Source organism: Neltuma alba, unplaced genomic scaffold (assembly GCF_004799145.2).
Source record: "Neltuma alba isolate B1F8T4 unplaced genomic scaffold, ASM479914v2 tig00013708_pilon, whole genome shotgun sequence".
Classification (NCBI taxonomy): Eukaryota; Viridiplantae; Streptophyta; class Magnoliopsida; order Fabales; family Fabaceae; genus Neltuma; species Neltuma alba.
The window spans coordinates 24,622-40,929 of record NW_021637868.1 but is presented as its reverse complement, the minus strand read 5'-3'; the positions used below and the strand labels follow the sequence as shown (position 1 = coordinate 40,929).

Genomic DNA, 16,308 nt, shown 5'->3' with positions numbered 1-16,308 from the left:
TCCCGACGAGACTAGGACGGAACCGTGACAGGATATGATATGAGACTAAAACTCTATCCCGTCTCTATTTACCGGGACAGGCCTGTCCGGTCCCATCTATCCGTCCTGTAAACACTCCTACTTAAAAATACCTTTTGGCCCCTAACTGCATACTATAGTACATCCGGTTTCCAGCGACAACAGGCGAGTCACGCATGCACACAGCGCGTGCCGAAAAAACAGAAATAAAAGAAAAGAAAATTCACATACAACCTGCTTCCTCCTCAGCGCCAAACATAGCAAGAACTTGATAAGAGCGGTTTCCCAGCAGCTCTGTGTGCGTTCCAGTCGCTAATCCTGGCACTAAACGGGAACCCGTACCGTCGTTGATCATCCCGGCCGTGTCTTCTTCTTCTTCCCATTCTTCTTCTCTCGCATCCCGCTTCACCACTCACCGGTCACCACCTAACTTTGCTGCCTGCATTGTCATCAAAACGCCATCTGTTTCTGTATCTTTCATGGAAACATATAAATAAAATATTGCGTTCTCGTTTTCTGCAATTATAAAATCTTTTTTGGCTTGTGGATCTGTACGGGCATTTCTCGAGGAAATCGATGGGAAACGCCAACGGTAGAGAAGATGGAGCCATTGGCAGCGATGATCAATCCGCCGCTGGATCAGACATCCGTAGCAGTTATGCGCCGACTTCTCAGCCTCCGGTTCGGGCTTCTTCAATCGATCCCATGGCGAATAGTCCGCCTCCTAGTCCCGGCCGATCTCGATCACCGGTCTTGTTCGCTCCTCAGGTTTCGACCTTCTCCTTTATGCCTCTACTTTATTTTTCTCTGCATGCTTGTCCCGATTCTTGCTCTTCTGTTGGCTTTGGGTACAATTTTTTGGTTGTGTGGTGTAGATTTTGGTTTTTCAGCTGGTTTCAAGTGTTTGATGGGTTTTGCTATGACGTTGTTGCAATGGTTCTGAGTGAAGAATATGATTAATGTTTGGGGCGACGTTTCTGCATGAATTCGCTTTGTGATTGCCAGCTCGTTGGCCTTTCTATCTGGTTAGCCTTGGGTACAATTTTTTTGGTTGTGTGGTGTGGATTTTGGTTTTTCAGCTGATTTCAAGTGTTTGATGGGTTTTGCCATGACGTTGTTGCAATGTTTCTGAGTGAAGACTATGATTCATGTTTCGGTACGTTTCTGCATGAAGTCGCTGTGTGATTACCAGCTCGTTGGCCTATCTATCTGGTTGAGCATCCTGCAATGGAGTCCTGACATTTTGAATGCTAATAATAAGCTGTTGGTGTGCGGTTGCCGGAGAGTGAGAGCTTGGAAACCGGTGAAGACCAGAATGAAAGTTGTATTGCTAGTGCTTGAATAAATTTTGCTCGCGTCAAATCTTCGTGCATGACATGGGAATTTATCTTTCGCAACCTAATAGATCTGGAAAATCTAATATTGATTATTTCCCATTTCTTAGCTGGAGCTTATATCATCAACTGCGTTTTGGCAAGGATTGGCATTAATGGTTTTCGGAAAAAAGGATAAGCATTATAATGACCGAAAGTAATTTGACCGGTTTTTTTTTTTTTTTTTTTTAAATTGAATATATGAAATTTATGAGGTAAAAAAAGGAAAATAGCCTAAAGACTAGCAAGAAAGTGTGGATCTGGGAGACCTATGGTATTTTTGCTTGCGTTTTTAGATTAGCAGCATCAGTCGACATGATTACCATGCTATTTTTGGAGGTTCTTTATTGCTTTGTTTTCTATTGGTAAAGTTGCCGGAAATATACTTCATATATTGTAGTAGAGGGAGGTCAACATGTTAATATGATCCTATTTCAAAGCCCACATAGTACTGCAGTGTCCAATGGTCGAACAGTTAATTTTATCCAGTTTAATAATCACTTGTACCTATGTCCTCTGGCGTAGTGAGTGAAATTCTGTTCTTTTGGAATGCCAATGGGGTGAATGAATGATGGTCAAATATTTAGTTATTTCAATGGTGCACAAACACTCATTTTGTTTTTTTGCGTATATCGGCCCTCAGCTCAGCTTTTTTACTATACTCAGTGACTTATCTGTTTGAGAAGCAGCGTGTGATATTTTGATATATGAGTGCATGCTGTCCACCAAAATCCGGGCCATGATTTGGGATATTGTAATGGATGTACTGAAGTACAATTTAGAATGTTTTACTCAGAAGCTAGGAAGATCTTGCAATTAGATATTAATCACAGTTACGTATATTATAGAATGATTTTCTCGAATATAATTGAATAGTGCTCAATGCCAATATACGTTAATCTCTCATTAGGAGTTATCTCTTGCATTTTATAAGGACCCAGTAACTAGGGTTAGGGTAACGTTTTGATTGACTATTAATAAAGTGTGGCTTGTTACCCATCTCTTCCCCTCCCTTCTTCCCCTCATATTTCTCTGTCTCCCGCTTTCCTCGGTCATGTCCATGTTGACCTGCCTCACTCCCCTTACATAGGGGAGCATGTGTTTTCCTGATGTCCAATATGTGCATGTTGATATGTGTTTGCGTGTGTAGATTTTCACTATGTTAAATAGAATATCTTCTGAAAAATTTTTGCGCGTTTTCAGGTCTTTGGGGCTTGGGTCAACATAAAAGTCATGTCCTAGTGAGTTAAAACTTAAAAGTACCCAACAATATGTGGAAAATGGCTTTTTTAATCTTCTAAGTTGTAGATTGCTTTCCCAAACGATTTTAGGAGCCGGGACTTTTTCCCCTTCCTTTGGCTTAAGTACAATTTTGGTCTTTCTTGTTTCATGCAATTTTTTATTTTGTCCCGTTTGTTCAAAAGCAGGCAATGTTGCCCTTCTATTTTAGAATAAGAAGCCAAGTTTTCTCTCCTTTTCATATTTCCCTTGATTTTTTTAACGAAAGGGACACTATATTTGAGTAAGTCTTTAATGATTTTGCCTATTAAATAAATGTTGTCCAAGCTAACAAATTGTCTAGTTTGAATTTGTTTTTTTATGGATGATGTGAAAGAGGGGCGATCATTTGTTAAAAGATAGGAGTTAAACTTCGTTTTCCCCCCTTTAAATAAAAAAAATTGTGGTCTGTTTCCTTGCAACTATCTTCATCAGACTCAAATCATAAGAGATCTAAATAATTTTAATTTCACTGGATTCAGTGATGTTTTCCATTGTTCAATGTAGTTGCTTTATGTTAAAGATCGATAAATATCATAAAACACTGGAAAGTGAAAGGCTCTAGCTAATGTATTCACCTAGTTAAATATGAATAACTGAAAAATATAGGTACTTGCAGTAGGACCCCTGGGTAGAATAGCAGTTGAATGAATATGTTTAATAACTGATGGTCATCCTCATTCTTTTTCTAGTTTTTACTTTCCTTCCCCTTTTGTGGCTTACTTGTTCGCTTGCTCACATTCAAGAAACATGATGGTTGTTTTTGAGTTTCGGAGCTGGCTGGCAAAAAAAGAAATGGAGCTGGGATTATCTTTTTTCTGCTACGTTGGATGACAAGGTTGCAAAATATTTTGCATAACATCACCATTTGATTGATATATATTTATGTAAAGTGACATAGTTGATGGTTCAATCACCTTGTATTTGAATTGTAGGGTCCACATCAGGCATTTGAGATTAAGTGCTATTCTACCCCTGATTTTTGGAGCAATAGTAAATTAAGTGCTTCAAGCATTTGAGATTAGCCATCGTAGCTTGGCAGCTTTATTTGGGAATTTCACGACCCCTGATTTTTATTAGTATATAATAAAATGTGATTTCAGAACATATAAAATTTATCAGTCTCCTTGAGATAATGAATACCTCTGTCATAGGTGTGTATTGGCTTATTGTGAATTTTTGCACTTTTATGCGTTGCATCTGACCTCACTATTTTCATCTCTGAGACTCTAGGGTTATATGCCAAAAGACATATGATTTTCTCGTTGGCTAAATAATTTTATGGGGTTCCCCCCCCCCCACCCAAAAAAAAAACAAAAGAAATTTCTTACCCTGTTTTCTCAATTATATGGCTGTTTTGTAACCTCACGAAAGAACTGCAACAAAGTATTTCACATACAGGAATGTTGGCTTAAAGATGCTAATTTTGATAGAGATGTAGGTTGGCGTTCCTTTCCCGTTATGGAGAAGTGACTATGATAGCTGATAAGTCCATCATCCTTGACTGAAAGATCTTCCATTATCATATTATATTGCGTTCAATAAATTTTGTTAATTTGAAGGTTTTATGAATTCATAATGATGACTTTCTGAAAGTTCCTCTGAATATTTTTTCTGTTTTGCGGTCCTTGTGTTCTCATAACTAACATTGCATGTGTTTTTGTGAAATGACAATATCTGGTTTATATTGAGAAAGACTCGATAGTATGTTTGTCAATTTGACAACGACCATGAAGCTTGCTTCTTTTGATTGGATGATTTATTATAAAACCACACATTATCAGCAGCTGCACCATGTCATGTTTTACTTTGTGCTTTTTAGGCTCCTCTAGCTCCACTGCAAAGAGGTAATGGTCCTCATTTTTTCAACCAAATGTGGCAGAACGAATCTCATGGGATTGTTGATCAACCTCCTGAGCGAGGAATCCCTGTCATGATTACATGGACTTATGGTGGTAACAATGTGGTTGTACAGGGATCCTGGGATAATTGGACTTCTAGGTTAGACTTAATGATTCCTTTATCAATGATACCGCCTTTATTTTATCAGTGTAGTTGCAAATATCCTACATTTGTACTTGGCAATATAAGTTAACTTTTATTATTTACAGGAAGCAGCTGCAGAGAGCTGGCAAGGATCACTCGGTTGTTATGGTCCTCCCATCCGGCTTATATCATTACAAGTTTATTGTTGATGGCGAACAGAGATATATACCTGAACTTCCTTATGTAGCTGATGAGATGGGTTGTGTCTGTAATCTTCTTGATGTTAATGTAAGCAGTTTTTTTCCTCCGCTTTCTTACAAACATGGCAGATTGGTACTTTTTACAAATCATCACTACATGATTGACTTTAAAAAAATTCAGGATGTTATGAATTGGAAACATAAGAAGAAAAGGCTTAAAGAAATTTGCCTAAGGTTTATTCACTAAAACTTGTCTGTGTTGCTTATTGTCTATCTTTATGGCTTCAGATTTGATTGATGTTTTCTTTTTATTCTGCAGGATTATGTACCTGACATTCCCCAGAGTATTAGCGAATTTGAGCCCCCACCCTCTCCAGAAGCCAGTTATGGCCAAGCGTTTCCTGCTGAAGAAGACTTCGCAAAAGAGCCAATGGCAGTCCCTCAACAGCTGCATCTCACTGTCCTTGGTATGGAGAATTCAGATGTAGGTACCTCTTCAAAGCCTCAACACGTTGTGCTAAACCATGTTTTCATTGAAAAAACTTGGCCGCCCAGTCTGTGGTTGCGCTGGGACTTACTCATAGGTTCCAGTCCAAATATGTGACCGTTGTTCTCTACAAACCTCTCAAACGGTAACCTTTTGCAAGGGAAAAAGAAGAAAGGTAACATGACATCTTTTCTCCTCCCTTTCATTTTTCATTTTTAATACCTCAAGTCTGTAAAGTTGAAATTTTATGTAGACTCAGTAGGTATATGAACGTGTTTTGTTTTGTCCATAAATGTGCTATAAGTCATGTTTGTGTTGCTGTATAAAATCTTCTCGTTTTCCAATAATCTCTAGCTTTACTAGTTCCTCATCCTTCTGCTTGCGGCCTATTTGGAATTCTCGTGGCTTGCCTCGGTGTGCTTTTCCGGTAAAGCTTCTACCATTTAGAGTCGTTTTGGCCGCGGTATAATATATGTTCTATTTTCTTTTTTCTTTGGTGAATAAGATAATACTATCTCCGGTCTTTAATACAAGAGCTAGTTGGCTAGTTTGAGTAGATTAAGAAAAATAGTTAAATTAGTTATTTGCAATAAATAGGTATTATCTTTTTTAAAATATCTTTACTAATTAAGTATATTGGCTAGACTACTATTATTATAAGGACTATTTTAAGAAAAACATATAAATATGAGAGATAAAGTGGATTAAGATCTTGATTCAAATAAAAATTAAACAAGTTCTTATATTAAAGACCGGATATATTATATGTTCTATAATTTTGGGTTAGTGTGCTCCGGTGCCAACGGTGAGAGTGACGGCAACATTTTGTCCGTATGCATATGCAATCTTGCCAGGATTTTACTGGTGGTCAGTTCCCCTGGTACATTGGATAGAACACGTGGTCTGATCCCAAACATGTATTTGTTACTCATTCCGTTTCTTATTATAAGAGACATTTGATGCTTATGACATGTTCTTATATATAAGATATATTTATAAGTTTCTATTTTTTTGTGTTGATTTATTATTTTACCTATATTTATTATCTCCAATTCACACTCTCTCTCCATCCCACTTCTTTTTCTTTTAATAATTTAATTGTTCTCTCTCATACTGTCTCTCCTTATTAATGAGGACATTTTTGAAAAAAAATTATACTTTTTACACATTAATTGTTTTTAACTAATTTTAACTGTTTTTTTTATCAATGTATTTCGGTTATTTGTCTCTTATAATAAGGAACGGAAGGAGTATTATGTTTTAGAAATCAATCGCTGCTAGTTTGGGAGCCACTAGCTATATTTTACTCAAGCACGGGAAGGTTGCTTTCGGTGAGCATGCTGATGATCGAAGTAGCAATATCGTATGGAACTTTCTTCAGTGCAGCTCATTAGTAGGCGAGTGGCTAGCTCCCTGGCGTGCTGAGTTCTGAGAGAGAACTAGTTATTGGTTAAGAAAGGTCCAAGATGAGCTCGATGCCGGAGCCTTACAAGTGTCAAACTAGTCCTGCTAGGCTGCTACTATATTACTCTAGGACTGTCTCTGACGTTAACGAACATGTTACATTTTTTGTTAATTTAGAGCGCAGGTCGTATCTTCTAATAGTCACCGACATTGGCAAAGCTGACACTCGTCAGTTCACAACACCCCAACCATATACTCTATCTATAACAAAAAATGTCGGGGGAAAATTGATATAAACTCTGCACTGGTTAGTTATTCGGCGGCACCTTAATTCTAAGCTATTAACCAGCTCAACTATCAATTTCGGTGATAAAATTGGACAAGAATCACTAGAGGGAAAAGATAGAAAAGAAGGCCTAACATATAAAGGTAGTCTGGTGTTCATATGTGATTTATCAGTAAGACTGCGTGCAATTCAAGGGACACATACTAGTAATTCGAATTTATAGACAAATCATTCATCAATCATTACTTGTCATGACCGTATCACACTCAATTATTTGATCATGGTCATTTCTGTTTTTATCTGCTGCATATTTTGCTACAAGGCAACGATTCATTATCATCTGATTTCCATTATTATTACATAATAGATATTCCAGTCACTTACTTTTAGGAGGAGGTGGAATCTCATTCAGAGGATGGAACATTCTCGAACTCGATCTCTGGTACGACGTTTCTTGTATTGGCGATTCTCTTTTCCCCCGCTTTTGCCATGATTCTGTTCCATCCTTTTCCTTCTCATTCTGCACCCAAACACAGCATATACATTCATTAATCAAAGTGTGCTAAGAGAGGCATTAACCTCCAACTTTTATAAAACCCATACTTGACCCCCACTAGTTTCCTGTTAATCCCTTTTCGGTGGCATTTGCGCGCTCAAAACCAATAATTTCCCCCCTCCCAAAAAAAAAAACAGCCCTCCCAAAAGAAAAAAAGGGGCTCGAGTAAAATAGTCCGGATTCAGAGCATAAAACGTGTGATATCGGGACATACTTGCACGGATCAGCCTTGAGGAATTGCTGACCGCCGATAATCTTAAGAAAATTACAATAAAATCCTTAAAAAAAAATTTACAAAACAAATATTAGAAATTGTCATTTTCTATTTGTGCTTAAATTGTTCTTGAGACTTTGTAATAATTATTTTTCTTTCATGAGACCTTATTATAATTCTTTCTATAATTTTTTGACATTTTTCAATTTTCAAAAATTTCATTAAAAGTGGGCGAAAATCTTATTAATTAAAGAACTTTAATTTAAAAGTAATTTTAATTATGTGTAAATCACTTCTGTTCTAAAGATTTTTGCCCATAATTAATTATAACTTGGATGCACCCAAAAAAGAGAATTGCGCTCTTAGTCCATAAATTTTTCAGACACGTACTTCTAATCAAATTTTCGTCTCATTCTTTTGACCACTATCTTCTACCCCCCCCCCTCTATGTACTTCTCTAATCAATAATGCCTTCTTTTAGCCTGTTTTAAAACATCTAAACGAACATCATGCAAAGCTAAGATGCTTACTCTTATCCAAATAGTGAAGTCTTATGTACGACTAGTTCTCTTCCACTTGTCGAAAGCAAAATAAATAAATAAAAATATTGACAAGATACATCTTTAATCAACTTATTCCCTAATAGAGGGATACGTATTACATATATATATTTTAATTGTTTATCTTTAATCTGAACTGTTTAAATTTTATTATTTTAATTCAAAAACGAAATATAGAAGTAATTTAAATTCAAATTGAGACTTTCAAACAAAATAACGATATAAATTTGAAAATAATAAAGAAATTTAGGTGGTATAGATCTGACTTGACAGTTCAGAGAAAAGCAAAACGGCAATATCGTAGCAGAGAACTCGCAATTCTTATCTTCCAAGAAGAGTCTATTTAATATACAAAAGACGAGCTCAGAATCCACATCCATATCTGGCAACTTCAAATCATACCGTAAAGAATAAGCATAAGTTCGCCACCTCAATCATAGAGAATAGGACGCAATGAATTAAGATTCCAGAAAAAAGGGTTTATGAAATCCCACCAGGGGGCATCATATGCCTTAGTGAAACAGTGACGTGAAAACTAGTTCGACGTCAACGACCCATGGGTCCTCTCTATCCCCCCCCCCCCCAACGAAAGAAAGCTAACTTGACGGAACGCCGTGACCTAATTCTTTATATCTTGACATTCATAAAAACAGAAATCGCTTCAGCAGAAAACTTTACTTTCAAGACTAACAGAGTATTTCGCTTAAAAAAAAAAAAAAAAAGACCAACAGACTAAAGAAATGAAGCGGACCCCATGTCGACCCTGCAATATCAGCGGCGAACTGTGGAGTGACGAACTGAGCATACATTAATTTAACTGTTTATAAAAAGCAAAAATGACTATTTTGCCAACAGCTCCTCCTCAAAGCTCGGTGGCAGAAATAACCCAAAGAGTTCTGAATAGACTCTTCCCAAGCTGAAATGCTTGTGAAGTACATTCCATGCGGAATTCTCATCTTAAGAAGACTTCTAAAAATATATTCACACACTTATCTCGCATTCTCACCTAGCAACCACTTCCAACATCTAATTTAGATTGATTTTAAGCAGTCCATCTTCAATTTAATTTTTTGATATTTTAAACAGGTTTTTATTTTAATAGATAAAAAAGTTAAAATAAAGATTACAATACTAACATTTCTTAAAAAAATATATTTATTACTAAAAACGTTGTAAATTGAAAATTATAATTTGAATCACAAATTTCATCATTTGACACCAAAAACCATCATAATTCAAAAAGAAACTACGTCTATGCCTAATTCCCGACAGGCATTCCGGACTCCATGAATATTTACACTTCTTGCAGTTTTAATATTAAACTCGTTTCTCTACTGTTTGTAGACAACATAGACTCTTTTTCCATTAAAAACAGACGAACTTGAAAATTTTTCTGTTGTATTAATTTCTCACACAAAATAGTCACGAGACCAGCTCAAATAACAGAGAGAAGACTAGAGTTCGAACCAAAAATTCCATATATGAAAATAAGACTATAGTAGATTTCTTTTTCCTAAAGTTATTCAAACCTCGGCTACTATAATCTTTTTTCTGGGAAACAGAAGATAAGAGAAGACAGAAGGGTAGGGGGGAAAAATAAGTTTTTAAGCTCAGAAGTTGTGATAGGTTTATGTAACTAAACAACAAAAGAATAACTGGGGAAAAATCGACTTACCTCTACCTAGGGAGTCAAAAAAATCCACCACGAATTCTATTCTCTCCATTATGGGTAAGGGTCTAGTTAGAACCAAGAAGATAAAAAATCATATTCAACCTATCAAATTGCCATTACTCTGACTTGTTGTATAATTGGACAGAAACATAGTTCCGCACTAATCTAACCCAGATTGGGAAAAAGCAGGGGGTTCTGCGGCAAGCACTATCATATATTTTGGAGTAGCTTTCGAAGGGTAAAAGCACTTTCTTTTCTCGTAAGAAACGGAAAGTCAGAAATGATGTCTGACATTGGATCATCAAACCGAGGATAAGAGATGCACCAACTCAACAATCTTCCTTTCAGAACAGGAAATCATTCCACAGTTCAAACAGAGGAGCACCCAACAGAATATGAAAAATAATTCATGGAAAAAAGTAGTAAATATTAACATAGTTAGCCACCCAAAAAGAAAAAAACACAAATTGCATCCAATTGTTCTGGGTTCATAGTAACCAAAAAAGTAGAAAATTGAAGAACCAATGCATGGTGAGGCACGGCTAATCCAAACTACTAAAACATGGGACGGAACAAACAAGAATACTAATGAGCAGTACCAATAAAGCAAAGAAGGAAATAGACAACCAACCAACAAAAGCTAATGACACCAGAAGATGTCCTAACGGAAATAGAATTCTCATCAAAACTTATCTGCCCTGTCCCTTTTCTCGTTATATGCTTTTCAAATTTTGGTTTAGGTTGATTGGTCCTCACTTGGCCATCATGACTTTGACGAATTCCTCATAGTTGATCTGCCCATCACCATCAACATCAGCTTCACGAATCATCTCATCAACTTCTTCATCTGTCAACTTCTCGCCAAGATTTGTCATGACGTGGCGGAGCTCAGCCGCAGAAATAAAACCATTCTGATCCTTGTCAAAAACACGGAAAGCTTCCTTGAGCTCCTCCTCAGAATCAGTATCTTTCATCTTTCGGGCCATCAGGTTGAGAAACTCTGGGAAATCAATGGTACCATTTCCATCAGCATCAACCTCATTTATCATATCTTGAAGTTCCGCCTCTGTCGGGTTCTGGCCAAGCGATCGCATCACAGTGCCAAGTTCCTTGGTTGTGATACAACCTGTAACATACTATCATGTTAAAAAATAGTAAAAGACACGAAACTGGTTCAGCCATGACACAAAACACATAGATAAATAAATAAATCTTTCAGATGTTATAATGAAGTTTTAAAGCATGTCAAGAGATTTCGACTAGTGTTGCTCTATAAAAAATTGGGAAACTAATCAGGCTTATGGCCTTCAAAACAAGGAAATCGCTAAGCAAACACTATAATTACTAATCCTCTTTTCAACACGACCAGAGACACTTCTAAAACTGAGCATAGGGAAAACTACAATCCACTATTGAAGGAAAGATAAGTAGAATGCCACAAATTCTACTTACTTGTCAGAGATGTAGTGCTACTGAGTACCGACCACAGGGTGATGGCACTGATAGATCGACTAACAAAAATTTTAAGATTATCAAGCTAATTTATTATCCGCAACATTAAAATAAAGTTAGGTCCATAGGATAAAAGCCAAAGTGCAGTCCAAATACACTACAGCGATGTAAAAGGGCCTTCCAACGTAAGAACCATTTTGTAGTGTAAAATTTAAACTACAAAATGTCTTACGTTTAGGACCGGAGGAGTAGAACCGAAGCCATAGAATCTTTTATATCTATATATATATATATTATTTCAGAGGCAATCTGATCAGGTCAGACAAGAAACGAAATATCAAGCCAGGAAATTTTCAGAAAGCTACGATACACCATAATCCAGACAGAATATAGCATATAGAATCACAGAAGCCACACGCGAGACTAACGAAGCGCCAATACGACAAAACAAAGAAATACCGCGAGCCACTCGCATTTCATACACCTCAAAATCAACAGCGAAAAGTCAAACAAAAAGGAACCCTAGATCAGCCAGAAAATTTCAAATTGGAATAGGGACGGGAGCGAACTTGACGTACGGAACAAAAGCAGGAAAGCAAACAAGGAGCAATCAGATCTAAGAACACATCCAGAGTCAATAATTGCAGAGAAAATAAGATCGAAGATTAAATGAAAGAAAGATTAAAGAGATCTGAGAGTGGAGACCATCTCCGTCCTTGTCGAAGAGGCTGAAGGCCTCCTTGAACTCGGAGATCTGGTCGTCGGTGAGCTGATCGGCCATCGGTGGAGGTGTCTGGGTAGCAAGAAATTAAGCGATTCCCAAGGGAGAAGGGAGTAAGACAGGCGGGGGTCGATCTGAGCGTCACTCCTCTGATGAGAACAAGAGCGAAGGAGTAGGCCGTGTATATATATGCGGGCAAAGCACGGTCCAAAGAAAAAATGGCATCTGATGCTCTCTCATCCGCAAGGACTGCCTTTCTCTTCCCTAAAACTTCCTCTAAATCGCTATTTTAATTATTCATTTAGAATTACAATTTTAATTAAAAAGGTAGTATTGCTGTTGTTGTTAGCATTTTATCTCCCAATTCCTCATAAGAATGTCATGTTTTATCTCTCTTTTTTTAATTAGACAACTTAAAATTCTCATCCCCTCTGAGAGGCAATCTACACACCCACACTTTACCAATCCCTACTTTGGTTTTTGTGGGAATAGAACCCATAACTTCACGAAAGGAGATATATAGAGTGTCATTGGACTAGGTGGTTGTTGGCATCATGTTTTATCTCATTAAAATGTATGCTTTTTATTAGAATGTCGTTGGATGAGATTGAGAGAGCTAAAATTTCCTTACTTTTAAAATAGATTTTGATGACTTATTATTATAAAATTGTATTTTGTCTTAAAACACAAAACTAAAATGGTAAAGGCATATTAAAATATAAATGGCATTTGCAGAGAGGAAATGGCATGTAGAACATAAAAACCAAATTTAATGACAGTTGAGTCCGAATTAAAATAATAACATCTCTTAGATATTTTAAAAATAATATATACTAATACAAATTTCAAGGACAGAAATTATAATTACCAATTCACGCCTCATGTAATTTTGCCCCTAAACTAGCCATTTACTAATGAAAGCCTGCTAACGTTGGCAGCATATTTTAATTTTGAATGTTCAGCCTGACTAATTTGTAATGTTCAGCCTTAAGCGAAAGAGAGCGTGAGAGGGACGCTTTTCGGCGTATCTATTAGCCATATCTTCTGGGAAATTCTTCCTAATTCCACTTTCCTTATCCTTCATCTTTTATCAAATCTACGTGCCAGCCAGAGATTATTTCCCCTTATTTGGCAATGTTCGCATTTATTGAAAAAAAAAAATCCACGCAAATATCCAACCCGCCAAAGTAGCGCATACAAATCGATGCACTGGCACTTAGGGGTGGAAACGGGCCAGGTCAGGACATGCCTCACCACAGGCCTGGCCTGTGGTGAGGCTTGTTGGCTTCAGTCTGGCCTGCGGCCTGTGAAAGGCCTTTTTAATTGGACTGAGCCTGGCCTGTGGCCTGTTAAGAGGCCTGTTTTTTTTAACAAATTTTAAACACACATAAATCAATTCAAATTACAATAATTCAACCTAATTGATCTAAAATACAAAAAAAAAAAAATCAAATTAACACAATTTATAAAACATGTCCCCTTAGGTCCAAAAAAATCTAATATAAAAAATTATTAGAAAACATAATTTCACTCTGATATAAAAATATCACTTCATCCCATCTCTAGTATAAAAATTAGTTGATGATTAGATCTAGTTTAAAATATGAAACATTCTTAATCCCTTTTATATTTTAAATTTATCATTTATTCAAACTAATTTACTAATAAAATAATATTTGATTCTGTTGTTACACATGGTTGTTTTAAAAAACATGTTACAATTATTATAGTTTATTTATTTATTTAAATTAATTAAGTAACTATTATAATAAGAATTAGATTGAGCACACATATATATGGTCTAAAACATAATAGGTCAATTATATATATATATATATATATATTCTATATAAGATTAATATGAAAAGCATGAATCAAATAAATGAATGATGCTTTTTTTTTTTAATACACTTATGTTTTCTTTCTCTGTTCAAATATGTGTCATTATACATACATCAATTATTTTTATTATAGAGAATGGAAATGAAATGAAGCATGCAATAGGCTCTAGATAACATATTTATGTGAATGGAGTTTTCTCAATTAACCAATCAGAATAGCATATTCCCTCTTATCAATTTGTAATTTTAACCTTACAGGCTCACTATCAGGCCTGAGCCTGGCCTAATAAAGTAAACAGGCATTTTTACAGGCCTGAGCCTGATTTGATACCTAAATAGGCCAGGCCATTTACAGGCCAGGCCACAGGCCCCTGACAGGCTGCCTGACCTATTTCCACCCCTACTGGCACCTGTGGACAGAGATGCAAAACTGGGGGAAAAAAATGCTGATCACGAATGGGCTTTTGCTTGATTTGGGAATTTTGAAGGAAAGAGGAATGGGAGGAGAGGGAATCCCACTATTTTTTTTTCCCCTTATTCTTGTAGGCACGTAAGTACTAATCAAGAAGCACTTATGAAATCACAAATACAAATGCAATTAATATTTTCTTCCAAAGACTGGTTTGACCTTGTAACTTAATCATCAATTAATACTTAGTACTATTTCCGGTCCTAATTATAAAACCTTATTTGTAAATTATAAACGAGAATTTTGTAATTAGGATCGGAAATAATATATGAAAATTAAATCTTAGAAATATACGAAAGATCTGTATAAAATTTTTTACTTTCTAATTACTTCTTTTATTCGGGGGATGCATAGACATTGAATCTACATCCTAGATGTCCGCGCTACGTATACGGCTTTTGCCTCTGTTTAATATGTGATATAATTCCTTGTAGTATCTTGAGATTGTCTACTTTATATTTTGGATGACGATGGCATAGTTTGTTGGCCCTCATTTATGGCTATATTTTATCCTCGTGATATGGTAATATAGGTTTTTGGTAAGGTGGGCCTTGTATTGTGAATGGGTACAGAGTTGCTTGCTTGAGCTTGGAGTCCAGGTTTGCTTGCCTGAGGATTTCTCTTTTTTGCTAGTTTTGGGTTTGGATATTCCATCTAACTCATACGGTTGAATTGTGAGTGATGGCTGATGATAATGATTAGAGAAAGTCAAGTATAGATTGTAAGCTTTAAAAATCACAGGAATCAAAGTCTTGTATCTCAATGTAGTGAACACCATTCATCATGGCAAACTAGGCAGATCTTTGGGATTGAAAGTATTCAACCAGCCAATAAGTGTTCCTAGTCCAATCCTATGCTATTTTAGAGTTGAATTGAAATTTTAGAAATTTGAATTCACTTAAGATTCAGGATGAATCATATAATCTCTTATTCATAGTTAATTTCATAACTATACTTCTCTAGGGTGTTATAACAATCTACTCAGGTTCATAATATTCCAACATCATATATTTCGTTCCGATTAGAAGTTGGTTCATTAAGATCATCAATAAGAGACAATTGTTGGATTATGTATGAGCACCGATGGTCATGATTCATTAGTGAAACAAAAACATTGCATGAAAACTAAGGGTTAATGTGTAAATTTATCATGAAAGTTTTTACTTGTTAGGCACCAGGAAGTTTTTTAATGTACAAATTTGCCCCAAAAGATTAAAATTGTATCAATTTTGGCCTCTATTATTAAAAGTGTTAACAGTAAATGACATTATTTAAATTTTCAATATTAGTTTTTTAACAGTAGGGGCAAAATTACTATAAAAAACAAAGGCACTGAGTTGACTCTTGAATATGGATTGCAATTATTTGCCATGGAAGCTTAAATTAGTTTTTTAAGGGTAAGCTTCCATGGCAAATTTGTGCTGGTGGAAATGGTTATCTAAAAAGTACAAGAAGAAGAGATGATAAAGAAAATGATGCACAATGTCTTCAAAGTATGGACAACACTTTTTTTAAACTTAATTCGCCCCGCCTATTCTTATCTCATAGGGTGTAAGTTGGGTTAATCGGTGAATTTTTTTGAGGATATAATGAAGACCCTTAAAGATGAATTGCACTTTGAAGATTCAAGCCAAGACAACGACAAAATAATTTGACTTTATTTCTGTGTATACTAAATGACAAGGGTAATGAGTTTTGATCTTGATGTATTTATATTTGTGTTATGTGCAAATGAAGTGATAATAAGAAGTTTATATAGACCATGGAGTGATGTCTGGAGAGATGCCTTTT

At 35.9% G+C, this 16,308-nt stretch overlaps 2 protein-coding genes across 3 annotated transcripts; one reads left to right on the top strand and one right to left on the bottom strand.

The window, feature by feature from the left end:
• Nucleotides 1–320: 320 nt before the first annotated feature.
• Nucleotides 321–12,385, bottom strand: LOC114738900 (calmodulin-7-like). 2 transcript variants are annotated; one of them, XM_028926962.1, is made up of 4 exons: nucleotides 12,192–12,385; nucleotides 10,791–11,160; nucleotides 7,417–7,552; nucleotides 321–457 (listed from the first exon to the last, which is right to left on the bottom strand). In XM_028926962.1, exons 1-3 carry the CDS (start codon nucleotides 12,265–12,267, stop codon nucleotides 7,441–7,443), a joined length of 558 nt encoding a protein of 185 aa, XP_028782795.1. In that variant the 5' UTR covers nucleotides 12,268–12,385; the 3' UTR covers nucleotides 321–457; nucleotides 7,417–7,440. The 2 variants fall into 2 exon arrangements, with proteins under 2 accessions (XP_028782795.1, XP_028782794.1); XM_028926961.1 differs by lacking the exon at nucleotides 321–457 and having other exon boundaries at nucleotides 7,228–7,552.
• LOC114738897 (SNF1-related protein kinase regulatory subunit beta-1-like) lies at nucleotides 454–5,689 on the top strand. Its single transcript, XM_028926958.1, is given in 5 exon segments — nucleotides 454–786; nucleotides 4,492–4,670; nucleotides 4,781–4,943; nucleotides 5,175–5,406; nucleotides 5,409–5,689. Coding segments are annotated over 5 exon segments (849 nt in total). The 5' UTR covers nucleotides 454–594; the 3' UTR covers nucleotides 5,492–5,689.
• Nucleotides 12,386–16,308: the final 3,923 nt, after the last annotated feature.

Excerpts from the sequence above, each read along its gene's own strand:
- LOC114738900 (XM_028926962.1), bottom strand. The coding sequence starts at position 12,267 with ATGGCCGATCAGCTCACCGACGACCAGATCTCCGAGTTCAAGGAGGCC. Across the intron at positions 11,161-12,191 it reads CTTCGACAAGGACGGAGATG|GTTGTATCACAACCAAGGAA; the intron begins GTCTCCACTCTC and ends AGTATGTTACAG. Across the intron at positions 7,553-10,790 it reads GTCAAAGTCATGATGGCCAA|AATGAGAAGGAAAAGGATGG; the intron begins GTGAGGACCAAT and ends GTTTGGGTGCAG.